We start from the raw sequence: 1,605 nt of genomic DNA, 5'->3' as shown, positions 1-1,605 counted from the left end.
AAATGCTTAGGTAATCCCAAAAAAGGGCATTCACATAAGAGCGATAACACAAATGAGGAAGTATAAAAAAGTAAGGAAAGAACAAACAAATAGCTGAGCGGCAAAGTCACATAACATAAACTTAACAATGTGACCAGGTAGAGCGCGAGAGAGGGTGTCCGGAAAACTAATACGAATTCGAACAGATGGTTGCTTTTTGCATGCAGGAGACATACGGCTATGAGTGGTGGTGATACTCGATACTTAATACAAAAAAAGTTGTACCAAAACAATATTTGCATTGCAAAACTTTGCCGCTCGACATACATTTTTTTTATAAAATTGGTTTTGCTTTTTGCTCAGCAGATAGTGTGAGATAGTGTGAAGAACATACAATAGAAGTCTTGGTAGGTAGAAGCAGACGTCCTTGCGGCAATCCACCCGGCTGTCGCTATACATAAACCGCAACCCCGCATTGCAAACTCATTCCAAGAGTGTTTCATTTATGTAGCATTTGCTCTGCTATTTTTCTAACAAACTATTTCTTAAACGAGCATCTTTTTCTTTTATACGGACATACTAATACATACGTACAGAAGAAGACTTGTGAAGTTACCTGCAATTTTATGACAATCAGGTGTATTTACATCGGCTGCATTATCGCAAAAGCACATAGGCACATGTTGAACTGTTCGACAGATCATATAGTCAGGACTGTGCATTTGGCAGAAGGTCGGTAAGTAACAGAACTCTTCGTTCGTGCAGTCAGTGTCTGTCTTACAGCGGATTGAGGGTTTGGTCGGGGGTTGTATTGTACTGGCTAGGTGTGGTCTTACTGTTTTGGCGGTTTCATTACCCTCCACCGGCGCTTCAGTTGTTGTCACATTTGCGCCATAGGACACTTGCAAGGTCGTTAGAGGACTGACTTCAGGTGTAGTCAGCATAAATACTTCTGATGTGGTTAATTCTACGTAGATGGGTGTAACGGTGACAGTACGTTGCGTGGTAGGTATTGCAGTGCCATAGCCGGAGGGTGTTATAATTTCAACCAAGCCGCTGGTGGTTCGAACAATCAAAGAGCCAGTAGTTGTTTCAAGTGGTGGAACTACAGTTACTCCCTCTTTTGTGGTTCTGAATGTAGCAACTGAAGTGTAACCCACAGACGTTTCAACGGAAGGAACTTCGGTGGCCGGCCCAGGTGTAGTAAGACTGGCCTCACCTGAAGGTGTGACAGACACTAGTGGATATGTGGCTCCCTCGGCCGTGATTCTCACCACAGGCAGCGTAGTGTATCCTACTGTGATTTCAGCCGAAGGAACTCCGGTGCCCGGACCAGGTGTGGTTGTGATTATGGCCTCACCCGAAGTTGTCGCAGCTACTGGTGGTGTTGTAGCGCTTCCAGTGGTAGTTCTTACACAAGGAATCGTAGTGTATCCTACTGTTGTTGTAATTGAAGGAACTTTGTTGGCCGGACCAGGTGTAGTTGTGATCCTGCGATCACCTGCAGGTGTTGTGGCTCCTGGTTGTGTTGTATATCCCTCAGTGGTAATACCGACACCAGGAATCGTGGTGTATCCTGCTGTTGTTTCAACCGAAGGAACTTCGGTGGCCGGACCAGGTGTAGTT

The 1,605-nt window shown here is 45.0% G+C and overlaps 1 protein-coding gene across 1 annotated transcript; it reads right to left on the bottom strand.

Annotated features, from left to right (window-relative positions):
• Positions 1-595: 595 nt before the first annotated feature.
• LOC118757268 (mucin-2-like) lies at positions 596-1,555 on the bottom strand (the record flags this gene model as incomplete). The annotated part of the gene is made up of 1 exon (XM_036491993.1): positions 596-1,555. A coding segment is annotated over one exon (960 nt), but the record flags the coding sequence as incomplete, so codon positions are not given.
• Positions 1,556-1,605: the final 50 nt, after the last annotated feature.

The sequence above is a fragment of the Rhagoletis pomonella genome, unplaced genomic scaffold, assembly GCF_013731165.1.
Source record: "Rhagoletis pomonella isolate Grant_MI unplaced genomic scaffold, Rhpom_1.0 Rhpom_scaffold_15915, whole genome shotgun sequence".
Lineage (NCBI taxonomy): Eukaryota > Metazoa > Arthropoda > Insecta > Diptera > Tephritidae > Rhagoletis > Rhagoletis pomonella.
The sequence above is the reverse complement of the archived record's forward strand: the minus strand, read 5'-3'. Positions and strand labels throughout refer to the sequence as shown.